Source organism: Echeneis naucrates, chromosome 5, assembly GCF_900963305.1.
Source record: "Echeneis naucrates chromosome 5, fEcheNa1.1, whole genome shotgun sequence".
Classification (NCBI taxonomy): Eukaryota; Metazoa; Chordata; class Actinopteri; order Carangiformes; family Echeneidae; genus Echeneis; species Echeneis naucrates.
The window spans coordinates 8,762,917-8,781,511 of record NC_042515.1 but is presented as its reverse complement, the minus strand read 5'-3'; the positions used below and the strand labels follow the sequence as shown (position 1 = coordinate 8,781,511).

Below are 18,595 nucleotides of genomic sequence, written 5' to 3'. Positions count from 1 at the left end.
GTTACATAACAGGGATGTACTAGCTAGCCAGTAAATCAGTTAGTGAATTATGTCTCAGCTATATTTCTTGGAAAGATGCTCTACCATGGATGTCCTTTCAATTAAATTCACTGGATTTGAAGCTCTCTTTTCTTGTAGTTGTTGATTTAGTCCTCTATCCGGAGAAGCACATGCATTTCTATAAACTCTGAAATAATCCAGCGTCCTGTGGGTTATTCTACGGTCAGAGGTGCTGGGATGTATTTGTCTTCTTTTGTGGTTCCTGTCTCTTCTTTGCAGACTAAGATGCAAAAAGGATGACCTTATTCAGTGTATTCTTATCTCATAACTCTCATAACCTCCATAGTCGTCCAAAGATTATTAAATCAGCCTCACAGACACAGACGCCACGCAAGGACCACATGTCTATTAATCTCCATCTGAAAATAGCCGCCCCCCCCATGTTTGATTATTTTATTTTACATTTGTAATTTTTTTAATCTTTCTTTCATCATAACGACCTAATTTTTTCTTTTTCTCTATTTGTCTGTGTGTCTCTCTACCTCTTTTTCCCCTTTTGCTGTGCCACACTTAAAGGTTCCAGCAGAGTCTTATCTCTCACAACTGTCCTGGCACGACTCTCCTCTTTACACCAAAAGCACAGAGCCAGAGAAACAGCCGTCACAGCTAGAGCCACCCCACCCTGCCCCAGGTCAACAGCCCCTTCAGATCAAGGATCTATGGGAGCAGTACTTGGACCCAACTACAAGTAGATTCTACTACGTCAACACAATCACCAAGGAGAGGTCCTGGAAACCCCCCCGTCGGGCGCGTGGAAACAGCAACAAGGTGCAACACCACACGCTGCTCCTCCAGACTCCTCCTTTTTCTTCTTTCTTGAAATTGCCATAAAATTTGAAAAGATAGGCATTTTCCCAGCTGGATGAAAGCTTCTTTTCTCAAAGAAGGCATTAGATAGACGTTAGTATATAATAAGGGAAAAATCCCATTTATATGCTCACGTAACTTTATTATATAAGCACTAAAATGGACTTTTTGACTCGTAGAACTTCATTAAGACCTAAAGGAAAGGCAACCTGTCCTGCATATTTTCTCCTAACTTTTAGGCATGAGGGTGACGTAGAGAAGGTTGCATAAATAGAGCTCAGAGGACAAGTTTCCACCCCTGGAGGCTCCAGTCAAGTGCATGTGGCAGGACTCATGCATGAGTTAAACAGCTGCTGAATATTGTTAAGTATTTAACCAGCGCCACTGGTATGAACATACAACTTTAAAGAAACGGTGAAACATTTTTGTTTACTCTGTTACATGAGAAGATTGATATCCCTGCCATTCCTGTTTGCCTGCTACAAAGCTATAGCCAAGGGAAAGACAGCTTGTCTTAGCATAAGGACTGCAAACACGGAGAAAAAGCTAACCTACTTCTGTGCGAATCTCACAAATTTCACCTAAATAATTAATTGAATTTAATACCTTACATCTATCTGGTCTACTTTACATCTTATGCGTATCTTACATATGTATCTTTTACCTTCAGAAAAACCTAGGGTGGCTGTTTTTCCCTGTTTCCGTCTTGTTAAAATAAGCCAAGAGCCAAGAATGGCTGTAATTTACTATACAAACATGAAAATTGGGCCAATCTTCTTGTCTAGCTCCCAGCTGGAGAGTTAATAAGCTCATTTCAGTGAATGTCAAACATGTGGACTGGTGCTGGATGTTGTACAGTGAGTGGCCAAAGATCCTGACTGATAGTTTTAGTTATGGAAACACTAGAGTCTCTGATTAAAGGTGGACAAAACAACTCTCAATGCCCAAAAGTCACAGTATGTTGCACACTAACGTTGAGAAATTCACTTTGGTCTGTGCTGTATTTGGGAATATTGTCCACAATCGTTTTGTCTTTTTTGCTTTTTTGCTGTGGCAGGTCAGTCCAGTGCAACCCCAGACATTACCCAGAGACACCAGCCATCTATCGCTGCCTCTTCCTGCAGCTGGAAATGGAACCACGCACCGGGTAAGGCCGTTGTACAGAGGTGGCGAAATTCAGGCTTTCAGTGTCATTTTGTATGATTTAACAATTAAATTGGGAATCAGGTTCATTGGTAATTGGATCTCTTCACATACTCAAAATTGCGGGGATGTGAGGCTTTTGGATGGAATCACGATGAGATTTTCTTTGGCTATACTGACAAAATTATGGAGTCATACATTTTACTGACCAGTCTGGGTGCTCATCCATATTGGCATGAGCTGGATACAATGTCCGTCAGTTGACAGTTGTCATTAACTGCAATCAATGAGCAAATCACGTGGCTCTTCAGAACAACTTTTAATGTTCTTAACTTTTTTCTTTGTCCTTTTATGTAAACAATTTTTCTTGCATAACATGTTTCAAGTGCAAACAGCTGATGTTTGGCATCTGTAAACACAGACAGGGAAAAAAAAAACTCATGACATGTTGTTGTTACTGACTGTCACCCAGAATGCACCATTTGTCCAGACGAGCACTGTGCACCGTATTAAGAGGGAGGGAAATGCTGAGCGTGGCCAAATTTAAAAAAGGGGATTATATCTTTCTAGCTGCCACATGCTTTACTGACCGACTCCCTGGTGCCTTATTTGTTTATCAGTTCCCCTGAAACACACCATATCTCAAATGATGTTTTGTTTCTTTCTTTGGGGGGAGGGGGCTAATCCTTCAGGGGTATAACAAGGTAATGCCTCTTGATCCAATGCAGATGTACAGAAGTCATTAAAACCGCTAAATTTAGACCATCGACTGAAACTTCTCATCAGCCTTAAACCTCCTCCCTCCTGACCTGGCGTATGCTGCCGTCATCCTGTCATTTCGCCTCTTTTGTGAACTTGATTTCATGCGCTTCAAGGGAGGAAGTCCCTCTGTTGTTTCAGTCATAAAAGGTTTTGGGAGTTTATGCAACAGAAATTAATCCATCCCCTAATTGTCACGTGACGACATCTACGTGACACGAGCGGCTTGAACCAGATTGTTAGGGATAAGCATTTTGCATCTGAAGGATTCATTGCCTCTATGTTGCGTCAGTGTTTCAAATTTAATGTTGCTCATCAAAAACATGCCTACATGATCAAAGCAGTGATACCCCATCAAGTCAGTTTCAGATGCATTCTTCTGACCTATATGTGTCAATTTTTATTTTGTAGAACATATTTTATCAAACAGGAACTAAACCAGTGACATATATTATGCATGCTTCGGGCTAAGTGAGTCATTGACCCAGGTGTCACAAACCAAAATGACCCACATTGTTGTGCCACATAGAGGTGTTTACTCTACATATTTATTTTTGACTGTTATTTCAACCCCTTCCGGTTCCAGTATTTACATTTTACATTATACTTGTGTGCTTCGGCACTGTAGAACAAGCTTTTTTACTTTCTGTGCGTCGACATCTTCTGTATATTTAACACCAGAGCTATGACAATTAAACAATGAGAAACCCAAAGCTGCTCCCAGCAGTGTTAGTTTTTGCTCTTATCACTGTAAATTGAATATCTCTATGCATAATTTCCTGATATTTTATATCAAATCAAATCAAACATAGACCCCAATGACTGATTGAAAAATCAAGAAAGTTTCTGCAGATCTACAGAAGTATCTGCAGATTATCTGCAGATCAATTGATAATAAAAGCAACTGTAACAGTCCTATAGTTACTTTGTGTCCTTGATTTGTTCACTGTGTAAAATATGATGCATTGTTATGAAAACCAGTACTCGAGTGGTCAACAAGATAGAACTGTCTGTTTAAAACCAGGAATTATATAAAAATGGACATGATTTCCATAATTTTTGCAAATGAAACACGGCTGCAAGAATGACTTTAAGTTTGCATTTGTACCTATTTACCATTTAGTTTTCACTTTTACTTATCCATTTCAATATATCTGCTTCTTTCAGCTCATTTTTTGCTAAAAGTAACTCAGGCTGATGAAGGGGTCACAACAGAAAGCTGTTGGACAGCAGTTAATGTAGGTGGCAGTGTTAGAAATGTCCTGGCACTGCTATTCAGTTGAGCACACCTTCCTGCTTGAGCAGCGACGCATATACTGCGAGATGATAAAGCCAGCTTCCCTCTAGAATGGGGAAGTAGACATAGTTAGGAGAGAGAGATGAGTAGCTTTTACATTTTTACACTCAGCCGAAAAAGATTTATGATATGAAACAGCAGACAACTGGGGACTTTCATGCAGCAGATTACAAGGAGCCTGACATAAAAGTTGGGCTGGATTATATGACTGCTTGATCACTGATCATGAGTATCTATGCTGTAAGTTTATTCTACTTTCCTACACAATGTCATTTCTATAATTATGTTGTTATATCCGTGACCTGCCTTTAGATTAGATGAACATTAGATACTGAAATCTATCTAATCTAATCAAAATTGTATCTACCTAAATTAGATGAACTATCATACTCACATGTTTAATTTATAATGACATTTCATTGTCACAGGTGTTTGTACTGACTTTGTCATTCTCACAAAAAGTTTTAGTATGACTGTACTAATGTAGAGCTACTGTATCTAATGTATAGCCCAGATTTGTAGCTAAAAGTTACCATGCTTGACAAAAACAAGTACTATGCGTTGGATGTTTCACTCTTACTGAGCAACGGCTTCCCATTAATCTCAGCCGAAGATGCAGATTTCAGTTACAATGTTGTCTATGAGCGAATGTGTGTCTTTGTGTGTATCTTTGTGCTGTGCTGGTGACTCAAAGACCATTCTTAGGGCAGGATGTGAGGGAGGCAGAGAAGTAGTTTTGGTGTTAGTGTGAGTTTTAGTGTGAGTGTTAGCCTTAGTTTCATTGGTGAACTTAACTGAAATAACTGTCAGCATCCTGTTTTTCACGTGGCTGTGAAATTAACAAATTAACAAATTGCAACCTTTGTGTTTCAGTGAAGTGCGAAATTGGAGGACACTTGTGTTTTAAATTTACATTAAATCTTCTAAATTTCTTTCTTTTTTCTTTCTTTCTGCTTATTTCCCTTTCTTTCTCTAAAGCTGTCACCTGATTTCCTCTTTGGGAGCCACCAGGGAAAAACTGATAGTAGGTGGCAGATGAAACAGGTGAAGCTCTTCTCTATTTGCTGTACCTTTTATTGCCAGAGGCTATTTAATGTGTTTTACCTTTGCTTTCAACTAAAAAAAAAACTAACAAAGACCCAACAAACAGCTGTATATATATATATATATTATCCTACACATTAGGTTTTCTTAACAAAAGAAGAATTTGTAGAACTTCTTGATTTGGCTTCCGTAACTTACAGTAAAAAAAAAAAAAAAAAAAAAAAAAGGCAAATTAACTTTGTACATACATGAATATCTATAGTTGTCTTAGACTGTTAACTCGTGTCCTATAAACATGTAGATGACTACTCTTTCCTTATTATTATTTGCAGCAAGTGACAGTGAAGGTAATCCTACTAACTGAATTGGCTTTTGATGGTTTCTTTCCTCATGGAAGTTATTCTTCTCGTGGAAGTCAGTGAACTTTAGTTGTTAGATTTGCAAAAATTGCATCTTCACTGTATTACTGTAGAATACATTAATGCGCTGCCAGCTATGCTCTTTGGATTGTCCGTGATCAGCACTTATGCATACTAAGGTGGTGAAATAGCAACTCATGGTGTAAAAAGAAAGGCTGTTATCCAAGCATTTCTTCCTGCAACATGTTGCATCACAGTGGGGTGTGGGAGCACTTGGTTTAAAGCCCTTTTAAAGGCCTCCTCTTAGCAAAGGAGCAGATTTGGCTCTTAGTGCTAATCCGCCTCGCATGAAGAGATGGCAAACATTAGGGAGGATATTTTGTCTGATTGTTGAAAGTAGGTTAGGAATTGGGAAAGGTACTTAATTATGGCTGTTGCTGCAAATGTTAGATGTGTGAACATGTGCGTTTGTCTGCCATCATGCACACTCATGTGTATATATATATATATATTTTTTTTTTTTTTTTTTTTTTTTTTGACTGCATCCTTTTGCATTGCTTCTCCAACAATCTGGCCTCACCTTTTCTTATGAAATAACCCCTAACTTTTTTTTCCATTTGTGTATTTGAGCTCTTAGAGGAGGCACTCAGATCATCAGTGCGTGTCAGAGTGCTTTAATTCCTCTTTGTAGTTCATACATGTAAATGAAGTTGTGTGGCAGCATAACTGTTGCATTATTACACTTCCAGGAAGTGAAGCCGTTTAAATACCTGCATCTTGATTCAGATTTGACGTGCAATGGTTTCTTGACATCTATCCCTTTATGAGCACTAGTAAGAGAGCAGAGGGTGCGTGCAGCTAAGAAACCTGTTGAAATGCTGATGCATACACATCGTGATTGGCTGTTGTATCAAAGTGAGTGAGCAGAATTCAGCAAAGGTGTGATGACTCACACCTGTGTTCAGGTTCCTGCCAGTGGTGTTTTGAAAGTAAAGCAGAAACCTTTTTGTTAACTTTGCTGTCATTTGTTAGAGAAACTACACAACATATAAGTGCCTGCCATTAACTAATACATCCACTGCAGTGAAAAAATAAAAAAGTTGATGATTTACTGCCTTCCAGTATTAGGTTTGAAGTTTTTCATGATTGTTTGCATGAATTTGTTTAAACTGCAAAGCCAGCTGATCCCACGTCCTACATGTTAGAATACAGAGGAAATGAAATGAAGAAATCAGAGGAGAAACTGCATGCAGAATTGCTGAACAGGCCCTGACCTTTCTGCAGTTGCTTAATATCTTTGTTTGTAATTATAATTTGTGTCAGGATTCATACTGATTGTACTGCTGCTTTAGGCAAGAGCGCCAGCTAAATGCTAAAACGTACAGTGAATGTAATATCAAGCAAAAGTAAAAAAGAAATGCCATGGGAGTATGCTGTATTTATTTCTCCGTTTGCACAAAATAAAAAAGCTATTTCCCTCTCCCTTGTTTGTCTCATCCCCCCTTACAATTCACCCAACAATATAACCCCGACCTTTAACCCTTGTGAAGAGCATGCAGCGTGCAGCCTCGTCTGATAACCTGAGCACGATGGCGTTCGGCAGCGCAGATGGCCAGTGTCATAACTCTGCCACCTCGCATGATGTCAAACAGCAACTCAGTCACTCAAAATCTATGATCCTGCCTGAAAATGGCAAGGTATATACTGTGTAAACACCCAGACACATACAGGCAAAAGGGAGACACTCATGCAATTACACATGGTGAAAAATGAGCACAACTGATAATGGCTGCTTCCTGCCTTTCAGATGGTCCAACAGTGCAGCGATTACTCCCGCAATGTGACCAACATCATCGTGGAGCCTCCGTCTCCACAGAACTCTCCAGACAGCGATGGCTGCACACCGGTGACACCATACTAACTTAACTGATGGATGGATGGACAGATAATTAGATCAAATAGATAGATTCCTGTTTTGCTATATTGCACTCACTTCTTAGTTGCTCTCTCCTGCAGAATACGAGATTATAGAGCCACTCCACTCACAATACTTTTTGAACTCATAGTAGTGAAGTTAAATGGGCTTGTTCAGGATGCAGAAAAGCTCTGTTGTACTTAACTTTTAACAGTTAATCTTGTATTTATAACTTGATTAATAATAATAAACCTGTTATCTCTGTAGAGATATCAGCACTTGAATGCAGTAGAGTCTAATGTACCACTAACCCCTTGATGTGTTCTCAGGAGCTGGAAAAAGCTGGTCTCTTGAACAAGACAAAGATTGCAGAGGGGGGCAGGAAACTGAGGTGAGGCCTCATGAGGCTTTTAATAAATGTGTTTTCTCAACAAAAGAGCACGAGTATGGCTTGATGAGCCAAATTCTGACTGAGCAACGCACCTGCTTGTGGGGTTGCAGGAAAAACTGGAGTCCATCCTGGGTCGTCTTGGTTGGAAACAGTCTGGTTTTCTTCAAAGATCCTAAATCACAGACACTCTCCAGCTGGGTGAGAACATTGTGTTTCATGGTTATAGACAAGGTAATATTTTTGCTCAGTGGGAAATTATTCCATGCAGCATAACTATGATATCCCCAGTTAACGCTGAGTTTGGGTCACTTTATAAATGCAGATACTGCTTTGTCTGCAGGTTGAATTTTTTTTTTATTTGGGGAAAAAAAAAAAAAAAAATCCATATTAAACACGTCAGCTGTTTCATTACACAATGAGCAGAAGCTTTTGTTACACCCAAAAAGTGAGCACACAGCTGGATATTTCCACACACACTGTGGGTTTTCACCTCACGGGCCCAAGCTGTGAAAATGACGTGCACACTTTGGCTGTCAAAGCCAAAACGTGTTGATACATTTTTGTGTGTTTACCTGTCTATCAAAAACAGAAACCAGGAAACAGTCGACCTGAGAGCAGTGTGGATTTAAGAGGAGCCCAACTGCACTGGGCCAACGAGCTGTCCAGCAAGAAGAATGTGTTTAAGGTAAGAAGAAGGTGGAACGTAAGAAAACAATGTAAAAGAAAAGAATATTACTTCAGGAGGCACTCTCAACGTTAAACTTTTGAGAAATCTAACAAATAATGAGATGTTATAGATGAGCATAAGCAGTTGTTCAGACCTCAGTGATAGACATGAGCTGATGTATAGACTCCTTATCTGTCCTGTAAGGGGTCAGTGAGGGAACTGAGAATGGAAAGCTTTATTTAACCTAGCCTAACCAATAAAAAGGAAGCAGTAAAAAATGTATTTGTCTCTGAAATACACATGCTATCCTCACTGCGAACATTTCATTAATACAGTTTGTGTTTTTGTTTCAGCTCAGGACAGTGACAGGCAACGAATTCCTGCTGCAGTCAGAGACAGATTCTCTGATTAAAGAGTGGTACAAGACCATTCAGAGCGTCATCGACAGACTGGTGAGACAAACACACCACAGTTGAACTTTGAAAAATATATATATATTTACCGCTTCTCTGTTTGTGGCAGTAATGGTTTCCTTCTTCGAACTAAATTATGTCATACCTTTAGTAAGGAGGACAACTGAATTACATAGTGTTACATGCAACCTTAACGTTGTTCACGTAACAAGATATGTTCATGTTTATAGTTTAAAAAAAAAAAAAATCCCCTCATTCACAATTAATTTCACAAGAGCGTCACTGGTAGATAATTTGGGGATAGTTTTTGCTATTCATTCATTTAAAGCTACACCAACCTACTGTGTGCTCATTTGGTCCTCTCTGAGCCTGTGATTCAAGTCGTTAAAGAAAGTCATGATGAAACCTTTATGTATTACCTGTGTCCATTCAAAGACTGATTTGGTGGGGACCAAAAACCGGGCTAAAAGACAAGGGGAATGTAAGATTAACAAACATTGGTTGCCTTTATTATAGTTGTAATAAATAATGATATTCCTCCAGACAGGAGTGGTATAAAGTGAATGTGTAACCAAATTAAAACAGTTTCATGCCTTCCAGGAGCGTGAAAACCCGTTAGACAACGTCCTCCTGTACTCTCTGCGGAGAGTGGGCAGCATGGAGATGCTGGACCACAGTGGAGATGAGGATGACAGGAGAACGTCACGTAAGTCATCATTCTGTTCTGACGTCATTTACTCATGCGGTTCTCAGAACCATCCATGCCCTCCACCCTAGTTCACTCACACCATCATCATCACTTTTTTCTTCGAACTTCCATACAGGCCTCTTACATCCTTCCATCCTCTCCTCCATTTTCTCCTCCATTCAGCCCACATATATTTTCACACGGCCCCCGTGGCAAATAATCCCCCCATCAGTCCTGTCTCACCTGCGACGTCACCCGGCCCTCCCACTTTTCATCCTCACCACCATCCCCTCTCATCTGCTCTCCTGCCCCGCAACCGAACGCGCAGCACTGACCTCCTCCTCTTCCTCCCTGTCTTCTTCCAACTCCTCCACCTTCTCCTTTCCTCCCTCTGCAGTCCCTCGCTCAGCATCCAACCTGGAAAACACAGAGAGAAAAAGAGTAAAGACCCGGCTGAAGAAGTTAATCCTAAAGAGGCCTCCTCTGCAGGCCTTGCAGGAGAAAGGGCTCATTAAAGGTGAAGTTTCTTTTTGAAGTTTCAGCCTGTCAGACTGCATGTATACCCTTTAAACAGCAGCATAGAGGGCAGTGATGAATAATGGCGACGTTCTCTTTTGCTCCACGATTAAAATTAAAACTAAAAAGTCAGTATCTTGACTTTTGTTTCAAAGTTGAGGACATTTCCCCAATTACAATGTGCAACAGCCAAATAACTCGTGTTTTTTTTTTTTTTTTTAATTGTTCAGAGCAAGTGAGTAACAGTAAATGAGGAAAGCAGGTCAGAAAGGGTCACTGAACTGTTTAAAGGAGCCATATTAGCTTTGTTATTGTTAATTAGCCAGTATTAGCATTAACAGCTGTTTACTTCCCAGCTGTCTCCATCTGTGGAGAGAGACACCAGTGTTAAGTCTTATCTTTATTACGTCTTTCTTCGGCTGAAGTAGCAGCCCACATTTTAGGTTAATGATTAAACGTAGTCTCCAATCTGCTTTGAATGTGTAGCTCTGCTCAGAAGAAGTTATTATAACCTCTTGGCTTGTAACCCAACAATGGCAGGAGCCCTTGCTAAGGGATTACCACCACCACCCAAATAGGATCATATTCTGCAGATTTCTACATCTGTGGGCCTTTCTAAAAAAAAAAAATGCTTTTATCATATATTTTTTGTCATGTTAAAATATCTCAGCAAAAACATAAAACATTTTTAAGAGGAAGAGGAAGAGAGGAAGAGATGTTGCAGTTAAACCCCTTGGCCACTCTATGATGCCCCAGTGTCTCATATGTTTAACAAAGATTAAACAATTATTTTTATTCCGACAGCTACTGCCTCCATTAGAATTTAATAGTACAACAGTAACTAGGTGGCCTTAAGGCCTGTGTGGCCTCCATAGTATTCTCACAGGAGACATGACATGATTTCCTGTGTGCCATTGTAACAGGAGAGGTTTTTTAGATTAAAGGCTAAGCAGCTGTACATTTATAAAAATACAATTACTTTACAGCCGTTTCTAGTTAGTTTGAAAATGTAGTTGAAAACAGGAACCTGCACTTCATGGGAGAATATATTTCAGTTCTCATTTTTGATGACGTGTTCCTCACAAGCAAGTTCATCAGTGATCACGCAGCAGTTTACCAGCATCATAATCGGGTCCAAAAGCCTGCAATGGATTTGATTTAACCTTATAGAATATACAGTACATAGCTTGTATTGCATCATCAAGTGTGAGCCAACATCTCTACTGGGAATGGAGTCATAGTGTACAGTGAATGTGTCGCTAGATTAACTTAAGCCTGCAGTTCTTACATCATGTCTGTTATCTGAGGGAAAAAAACCTCTGAACAGACATAAAAAGTGTGTTTGTGTTTGTCTGTCACGGCTCTTCAGATCAGGTGTTCGGCTGTAGTCTGGAGATGCTCTGCGAGCGGGAGAGGAGCACCGTCCCTCGCTTCGTCAGGCTTTGTACTGAGGCGGTGGAGAGGAGAGGTACAGTCGCCGCAGAGAGCGTCGGCTCGCTGCTAATGTTATCCACCACTTACAGCGGGCACATGAGAGAGCAACCTCAGTCTCGTTCTGCACATCAGTCAGTAACAGCATCTCTGCACCATCTGTTCAGTCCTGTGACACAAATCTTCAGGCAGAAAGTTGCTGCAAAAGGTTTCTGATTGCCAAAGAGGACGCAGACTCGGAGGCGCACATTAGGAAAAAAGGACCTTCGACAGCTGCCAGGCAGAAAGAGATGGAAATTAGAGAAAACGAAGGGGGTTTTGTTGGAAACTGTTTAGAAGCAATAAATATTTAACTCACACAAACAAACAAAGAAAATGTTTTGACCACACAATCTTAAAAAGCTGGTTTTGATGTTTTAAATATTTCTAGGGAGCCATTTCAGACGGATCCAATTACATTTAAGGCTATGACAGAGTGAAAAACTTTTATGGCTAAGTGACTAAACTGCTGCCACAAAAGTTGAAAGAAGAATTACTTTGTTAACTCTCATAGCTAGTGTATATAATCACTGTGGTAGAAATGGAGGAGTTGTGTGGTTTTCCTTTGACTGATTTGGGGGTCTAAGGACAAAGATTTTTTTTTTCCAGTTATACAGATAAGGGCTGCAGTTAACAAATATTATCATTATCACATAAATCTGGAAGGAATTTCCTTGATTAATTCTCTTCAAGTCTGTGGCTTGTCAGAAAAAAGTGAATATTTCCACCGCAATCTACAAGGACCGAATCACTCTTTCCTAATTTGTCTGACCATCAGTTAAAAAACCCAACATAAAAACCAGCAAATATTTATGCAAGGAACCGTAATCCAGTTTATCTCATTTTATCCTCGAAAAATGGTGTAAACTGTTTTCTGTCAAATCTATTAAATGACTGATTGTTTCAAAGGCCCCCAACACAAATTTGGGATTTCAGCCCACAATGACTGGAATTGACACATGAGGCTAAAACACAACAGAGAAAAGTAATAGTCAACAAATAGCAATAATAAAAGACAGTATTTAAAGAAATTAACAGGCAATATTTAACATAGTTAAATGTCTGTCAAAGGTGCTTTGACAGACATTATGAAATATAAGGGGAAGTAAAAAAAAAAAAAATCAGACATTGCCCTTGTGATCATGCAAAATGTGACTTAAAAGTGTCAAAATGGGCCTGTACTCTGTTTTATTTACGTGTTCCGGGCACTTGACACTTTTCTGAGGCCAGGAAAACAAACCTGGCAAAATCTTTTTATCTTTATTTCATGGAGTGAAGTTTAAATACACTAACACAAACACATATATACAAATACTAACGTGTGTGTGTGTGTGTGTGTCTGTATAATATGTCAGTGGTATGTATATACTAACCTCCTTATGTCTCCTGATGCAGGACTGGACACTGATGGCATCTACAGAGTCTCGGGAAACCTGGCAGTGATTCAGAAACTGCGTTTTCTGGTGAACCACGGTGAGGAAGGAAAAATGATCAGATTACTGTTGATAATGTTGACTTTGTCTCTGACAGTAACACGAGAGGAAAATGTCAAAGGAGGAGAGAAGTGGGTGCAGGTGGAAGTCTAATTTTCCTGGCATTTGTCAGACACCATTTTTGTCTCGTTTCTCTTTTTCAGACACTTGAAATCAAAACAAATGTCAGCTGGTTTTGTATTTTAGTGATTGATAGTTCAAAAGTCAAAAATTTCACACAAGTGAACCTCTTTTGTTTTCAACACACGCTCATTGCATGCCTGCTCGAATCCGTCATTGTCTCACTCCTACTACACACCATCCTTTTGATGAAAAGGACATGACTGAGTTAATGTTGGTTTTTGCAGAGCGAGCTGTGACTACTGACGGACGTTACATGTTCCCCAAGGAGTTTGTACAAGGTAGATTCGGGTGGACGAGGAAAGAAGCCGCTTTTAAGTGCTACTGAGCCCTGCTTGTTTTGTGCATTATATGTTGCATAACCTGAACCTCTCAGTCAAAAAAAAAAAAAAAAAACCTCACCAAAACGCCCGCCACGGGCGGACGAGCTGAGCTGGGCTGAGCTGAGCTGGGCTGAGCTGAGCTGCGGCAGACAGCAGTTTGGTGGTTGTGCTACCATTTGCTTAATGTATGTGCGTCCCTTAGGCTTTTCTGCTTTAAGTTTTCTGATGTAATAACACGCAGCAGGTTGTACAACCGCCTCTCTTTCACAGTCCATGGCTGCCATCATGTGGACAAAGCTGGGAATCCAGTGCTTGTGCGCTGTGAAGAGATTTAATCCTGCAGTGTTATCTCCCTATCTTATATTTCTCATCACCAGATGCCAGAGATGGCACCATTTGTTTAGTACCATTAACATTAATCTTTATGAAACAAAGACTTTTTGTTTGTTTGTTGGTTTGGTTTTTTCCTTTGGCTCTTTTGATCCAATTTGAGAAGCACTGTTCAGGCCTGGATTTAAAATAAGTGCGCTTTATATTTTGAAGTGTGTGTGAAATTTAGAGTGTGTTTGTTGCTTCTGTGACTTCTCTTACTTTCTTTATCTCCCTCCTGCAGCTACAAGGCTTCAGCTCTGATGTGAATGCGCTCTGTTCTGTTCTTCACTAAATGATGCAGTGACTGTAACGCCGCTTTTTTTTTTCTCAATCCTAACTCTTTGTCTCTCCTTTTCATATTGCCTCGCTTTTCACTTCTTCTGACCCTGGCTGTTTGAATTTCTTGCCATTCCCCTCAACACTCCCCCTAACCCTCCACCCCACACACTGTCTCTCAGAGGAGAAGCTGAATTTGGACGAGAGCGAGTGGGAAGACATTCATGTAATCACGGGAGCTTTGAAACTTTTCTTCCGCGAGCTCCCTGAGCCTCTGGTGCCCTACGGCTTCTTCACAGACATCATGGAGACAGTCAGTGAGTCACCGGTTTCAGTCCCATTCACAGCTTGAATAAATGTTTTTTTATCGCCTCTCTCCTAATGTAGTGACACTTGAATTTGACCAATCTGCCCCCCTCCCCATGAGTTAGGAGACCTTTGTGTCCTTTATCCCGTGAGGGAGGTAGAGTGTGGGTTATAGGCAAATGCCCCTGTATGATGCCGATGTGGATATGCGCACACACACACACACACACATACACACACACACACACACACACACACACACACACACACACACACACAATGCTTCTTTCCAAGGCAACAACACTTAAGTCTAGAGTAAAATAATTAGATATTGAACAAACTGGACTTGACTGGCAGTATTGAATTAAAACTTAAAAGGTGATGATTTTATTGCAGAAACAAGATTTTAAGTACAAGTCTTCACATTTAAGCTACACTTTTTCATACAACCCATATGGCACCATCATTTAAAGGATAAAGCTAACCTGGCATGATTCTTTCTAATTGTCCCCATGAATCAAACCAACCATCCATTTGTTTATTTCTTTTATATATATTTTACAGCTGCCTATTCACTCCTACTGAAGATGTAAAATTTGTAGTGCATATATAGCAGTACCTTCATTCTTTCCTTACAAAGATTTCCAAAGTTCCTCAGGAAAAAAAATGTCAAATGCTTTTCTGACTTGAGTGGGTAAATAGTGCAGTTCTTAACTGATTACTTTCTTCAGCAACAGATCGACACATTCAGTCTACTAGTGTGCAGTTTCAGCAACACGTTCTGTGTGAGAATGACACAAAATAAACAACATTCCCTGGGTTCTTTTCAGCAAAGTCTGAAATACGTTTATAACAGTGTTTAAATAACCATGTAGATCTGTAGTGCAACCGAATCAAGCTTAACCTACAGGCAGCAAGATCAGTGCACTCATCGCAGTTTTGATCTTTTGATAGTATGTGTTGACACTTACAACAATATCTCCAAAACGTTTTTCTTTATCTGCTTTAATCAAATTATCATTCATGTCTGCGATACATTGTCTACAACGCCAATGCATCTTAATATAATTTACTTATCAGTAGTTAATCTGGCATTTCAATGTAAATTATATGCAGTAGGGAAACTTTCAAAGGAAATAAAATTAAAATAAATACAAATATATTTTGGGCATAGGTTCTTATCAATCCATGGGATTGCGTGTGAAAACATGGCAGTCCGTATAGTACTGATCTCATTGCGAGCTGCTGTATCAAATTAGACAGTAGATTCTGATAAAGTCATTGTGAGATCAGTTAATGGTTGTAAATCAGGATTTGGATGTAATAAAGTAATGAAATGTGTTGCAAATGATGACATTCACTGTGATGTGTCTTGCTCTGTGTTGCAGAGATTTCAGACTACATGGACAAAGTGGACCGTTTGAAGTGTCTGGTGCTCAGCATGCCCCCTCCAAACCACGACACGCTGCTGTTTATGTGCCGCCACCTCAAACGGTGAGAGGATGGGAATAAAACCATGCGTAGTGCGTCTCTGCTGTGTTATCTGTGTTATCTCTCTTCGTCTCTGCTTATTTCCATTTATTCATCATGGTTTCAGTGTCATTTCATAATATATTCCCCCAGCACGTTGGGGCATTTCAGAATGAACCAGATGCCCTTGTAGAGAAAATAAAATCTCTTGCTTGTAACTTTACTTTTGTAAAACTGACCACAAGATGGAGTAGTTCCCCTGTTGTTCTCAGTCATTTTCTGTCAGCGATTCTTTGGCCGTTGCTCTCAAAGCATGCCAGCGCTGTACCAGGATCACACTGTTGTTAAGTTTGGGTCCCTATGAAGATGAAAAGGCTGGAGGAAGATGAATGGCGTACAATGTTCTATGAGCCAGTTCCTTTTACAGTACATAAAATGTGTGTTTTTTACCGCCTATGGTTTTTCCTTCCACTTCAGGGGTGAGTGTTCGTGTTCTGAGGCTGATGTTTGTGCCAGGGTGTGGTGGGCTCGCTGAATTTGTCAACTCTGTGTCTTTCCCTCGTTTTCTCCCTGCTGTCACCCACCCCCCCCTCCTCATTCTGCTTCTCATTTATTATCTGCTGCCCAATCACCTCTGTCTCCTCCGCTCTTTCTGGCTTCCTACCTTTCTTTCCCCACTTCTTCTCCTTCTTTTTCACTCTCTCTTCCCTCTCCCCTTTTTAGTCCTCCCTTCTTTCTCCTCTTTCCATCCCTTTCTCCCTTTTTCTCCATACTCCTCCCTCCCCTGCCCCCCCACCCTCTCTTCTCCTTGCCTCAAAGGTCCCATGGGAGCCTTGTGGTTCGTCTGCTGGAAGGCATACCAACACCACCGCCGCCACCACTGGAACCTCTCTCTTTTCTCTCTCTTCGTCCTCTCCCTTATTCACTCCTTTTTTTTTTTCCTCTCTTCCCTCCCTGCTTTCTCTCTCTTTTCCTCCTCTCTTTTTAATGTGGAAGTTTTGAGCAATTGCTGGCTGCTTCTGTGGCTTGGTGGGAATGGCATTTTTAGAAGAATGTCTCATGCTGTGGCTTTAACCCATTCCTGAGTCCCCCCAGATCACACACACACACACACACACACACAGTCAGTGGATACAGGACACTTATGTGCTTGTATCTACTTTGTAAAACGCAGATACACAGGCATGAACATGACTTCTGACGTACACATGGTGACTCTGTTAGTTGCTCTACAGAGTTTGTAAGAATTATAAAGATGTCACATAGTTACCACAAGAGTGAAATGAAGCTGTATGGCCAGTTAACAATCATCTGCAATCTGGCTCTGTAAAGCTGCATTTTGAGCTGTTTGCTAAAATCAGCATGCTAACATGCTGATTTTAAGCAGGAGTGATGTTAACCATGTTCATTGGTAGTGTGTGTTAGCATGCTAACACTACCCTTAGTAAAGCTGATACTTGTGTGTTGTCGGTGTATGCCCATAGACTCATGTTTGGACAAATTAGAATTTCAAATTCATGCTTATAGGGACATTTATGTCTTAACCAGTTTTATAGCAATCCATTCAATTGCCTTTGAGATATTTCACTCAAAACCACATCTGTGAGCTTTTTCCTGGCTCTGATGGAAGGATCATCAGAGTCATTAGGATTTGTCACCTGACTACCATTAATGTCAACTTTCATGGCAATCCATCAAAGGGTTGTCGCGATATTTCATTTTGGATCTAAAAGTAATGAACCAACTGAAATTGCCATCCTCAGAGCAATTTGGTTAAAGTTCAGAATCCTTTATCCAGAACTGTTTTAGTTATTTTAATTATGTTCTCTTTTTTTGGGGTTGATATTGTAGATGTTATAATAAACTGTAAGTCTGTTCCTCTCCTTCCTTGTAGAGTGTTGGAACATTCGGGTACCAACAGAATGACCACACAGAACATCGGCATTGTATTCGGGCCGACCCTGATGCGCCCCGAGCGCGACAATGGCAACATGGCGGTGAACATGGTTTACCAGAACCAGGCGGTGGAGCTCATCCTCAGTGAATTTGACCACATCTTTGGAACCAGAGGACCCTCTTGATCTTTCTGGACTGGGGGGGGGGGAGGGGGGAGGGGTTCAAAAGGCTCCTCCAGATCAGACGAAAGCACAAGTAGTGCAACGTTTGTCCTCTTAGCCTGTTGACTCATATGGTGTAAAATGGATTTCACATCAAAAGATAATTATGGGGTAAAAAGAACCAGGACAGAAAGCTGCTAATCATGACATCTGGCCTCCATATAAAGCCATGTTAAAACAATAATAGTAAAAAAAAAAAAAAAGAAAAGAAAAGCCAATTTTAGCTGCAATACTTGCGCCTTTGACTGCAAATGTGGAGCCCAGCCCTGGTGTTCTTCGCTGCTTGAACAGACGCCTCCTTGTCACTTGATCAAGACAAATAAAAAGCCATAAAAGTGATAGATCTCCTCCAGCCTGTTCAAATAGCTTTGTCTTAATCAGTTATTTATCAAGTAAGATTGTGTTTAAGCATAGCACTGAAACAAATCTTAGCAGAACCATCTCACTGTGAAAACACGTGCACCAGCACCTCTTGCAGGAAGGATGGACAGATTTCACCTGCGGTGTTGGTGGAGGTGCACTGCAAATTATGCAAACAAGCAGGAAGCAAGCTGGGCGTGTAAATGTAGCCCCATCTCGACTGAAGTTA

At 40.4% G+C, this 18,595-nt stretch overlaps 1 protein-coding gene across 10 annotated transcripts in view; it reads left to right on the top strand.

Annotated features, from left to right (window-relative positions):
- The window catches only part of arhgap9 (Rho GTPase activating protein 9), a 33,865-nt gene extending 15,606 nt beyond the window's left edge, over positions 1–18,259 (top strand). For 6 of the 10 annotated variants that reach the window (XM_029501360.1, XM_029501357.1, XM_029501358.1 and 3 more), the window contains 17 exons: positions 577–828; positions 1,925–2,014; positions 5,045–5,110; positions 7,020–7,166; positions 7,277–7,375; positions 7,714–7,775; positions 7,886–7,973; positions 8,365–8,460; positions 8,796–8,894; positions 9,456–9,561; positions 9,941–10,060; positions 11,429–11,527; positions 12,925–13,002; positions 13,370–13,423; positions 14,296–14,430; positions 15,808–15,913; positions 17,784–18,259. In XM_029501360.1, coding sequence (XP_029357220.1) covers positions 577–828; positions 1,925–2,014; positions 5,045–5,110; positions 7,020–7,166; positions 7,277–7,375; positions 7,714–7,775; positions 7,886–7,973; positions 8,365–8,460; positions 8,796–8,894; positions 9,456–9,561; positions 9,941–10,060; positions 11,429–11,527; positions 12,925–13,002; positions 13,370–13,423; positions 14,296–14,430; positions 15,808–15,913; positions 17,784–17,970 — 1,884 coding nt within the window. In that variant the 3' untranslated portion in view covers positions 17,971–18,259. The remainder of the gene's footprint in view (positions 1–576; positions 829–1,924; positions 2,015–5,044; positions 5,111–7,019; positions 7,167–7,276; positions 7,376–7,713; positions 7,776–7,885; positions 7,974–8,364; positions 8,461–8,795; positions 8,895–9,455; positions 9,562–9,940; positions 10,061–11,428; positions 11,528–12,924; positions 13,003–13,369; positions 13,424–14,295; positions 14,431–15,807; positions 15,914–17,783) is intronic. The other 4 variants (XM_029501363.1, XM_029501364.1, XM_029501362.1 and 1 more) reach the window with 4 other exon arrangements.
- The last annotated feature ends 336 nt before the right edge of the window (positions 18,260–18,595 follow it).